The sequence below is a fragment of the Antedon mediterranea genome, chromosome 9 (genome assembly GCF_964355755.1).
Source record: "Antedon mediterranea chromosome 9, ecAntMedi1.1, whole genome shotgun sequence".
NCBI lineage: Eukaryota > Metazoa > Echinodermata > Crinoidea > Comatulida > Antedonidae > Antedon > Antedon mediterranea.
The window spans coordinates 14,164,309-14,165,889 of NC_092678.1; the positions used below are offsets into that span (position 1 = coordinate 14,164,309).

The 1,581-nt window shown below is 41.8% G+C and overlaps 1 protein-coding gene across 1 annotated transcript; it reads left to right on the plus strand.

Moving 5' to 3' along the window:
* Positions 1 to 500: 500 nt before the first annotated feature.
* LOC140058200 (caspase-7-like) lies at positions 501 to 1,226 on the plus strand. The gene has a single exon (XM_072103765.1). It carries the CDS (start codon positions 501 to 503, stop codon positions 1,224 to 1,226), a length of 726 nt encoding a protein of 241 aa, XP_071959866.1.
* Positions 1,227 to 1,581: the final 355 nt, after the last annotated feature.

The following is a 1,581-nucleotide window of genomic DNA, read 5'->3' on the forward strand; positions in this document are numbered from 1 at the left end:
CTCGTTTGATTTTGTTCTCGTCAATACACAAATCAGCTTCTATCACTGTCAAAACAATGGAAACTCCGTCATCGTACAACCGTTGGTTTTCACAGAAATTGTACACACGTGCGCCAAAGTTATGCCTACCGTCTCGAAGCTCTAACGCGATGGCAATTCGTCGAATCTCTTTAGGCGAGCACGTTCGAAACCAAAGTTTGAATTCATACGTATCCTGTTGGCTTTGATGAAATGATGCAGTGCTAGTGATCGTTCTCGACGTACCGCTGAAATCGGAAGCTATCAAATGCGCCTTTGTTGGAACGTGTGGCGATTTCAAACTGAGCGCAAACATAATTCCATAATTCACATAAAAAGGCATACTAATAATGATTGACGTTCAGATTGCACTCTGACGACTTGTGGTTAAATTACTAAATAAAATGAACAGATCAGACAAGAAAAAATTGCGTCAAAATCGTCTCTATTTTATTCGTAACATAAACAACATTAGAGAAGTAATGGAGAAATTGGTACAGAAAGGCGTGTATTCGACCAAGAAGATGGATGCAATTTTATCTAAAACGAACGCTCGTGAACGATTGTTGATCGACATCGAAACACGAGGTAGTTTTGCGTACAATGCATTTATCGATTCTATCCATGATGGCGGATTGAACGAGTACAAGATGACTTCAAACCCGCGCGGTTTCACAGTAATCATCAACAATTATGATGATGATGATGATGATGATTGTGCAGCGCTTGAAAATGTCTTCAATTATCTCGGCTTCCAACTGTCTGTTAATCACAATCTGACGTCCATAGAAACGAAGACGTTGCTCACACGTCTAAGTGAATACGATCACTCTAGACTAGATTGCATTGCCGTGTGCATTCTCACTCACGGTACTGTCAATGTCACTGAAATCGTCGACTGTTTCGAAAAATGTGAAACGTTGAACGGAAAACCTAAACTCTTTTTCATACAAGCTTGTCAAGTAGACGAAACAATTGTCGTGCAGCCTCAATCGTTGCCGAGAGGCCGTGACGTATCCATTACGTATTCGACCCTGGACCGTCAGTATAAGTTTATTCAGTCACTCTGTAAAGTGTTTCATTCGTATTCAACAAAACACGATTTAATGTCCATGTTGACTCTTGCCAACGGAACAATTAAAAGCAATCAGGTGGCCGCAACCCAGCACGGTCTTTGTAAGAAACTCTTTCTACGTCCCGTGCACTAAACATGCATGCCTACTTTACACGAGTGAAATACTGCCAGAAAAAATTGACAATTCGTTGTACAGACCCGATCGGACGACGTTTGTCGCTGCAGACAAGCAATGTTGAATTCGTCGAATACGTTGAAGATGACGTGTGCGGTGACTGTGTAATGAGCAGAGGTGACAAATACGTAGCATCGAATCGAAAATACAGAAAAGTTGTATCAAACAACAGAAAGAGAATGATAAACGCTTTCGGCAATCTTCCATCTGTCGACGACGATCTGGACGCTCAGTGTGCAGTCGGTGTACACGGATGTGCATGGCATCGATACTCGTTGAATGAGCATGGATTCGTTTCGAACGTACACTATGA

What these genes read in the sequence shown, in the direction of transcription:
- LOC140058200 (XM_072103765.1), top strand. Translation starts at nt 501, where the DNA reads ATGGAGAAATTGGTACAGAAAGGCGTGTATTCGACCAAGAAGATGGAT.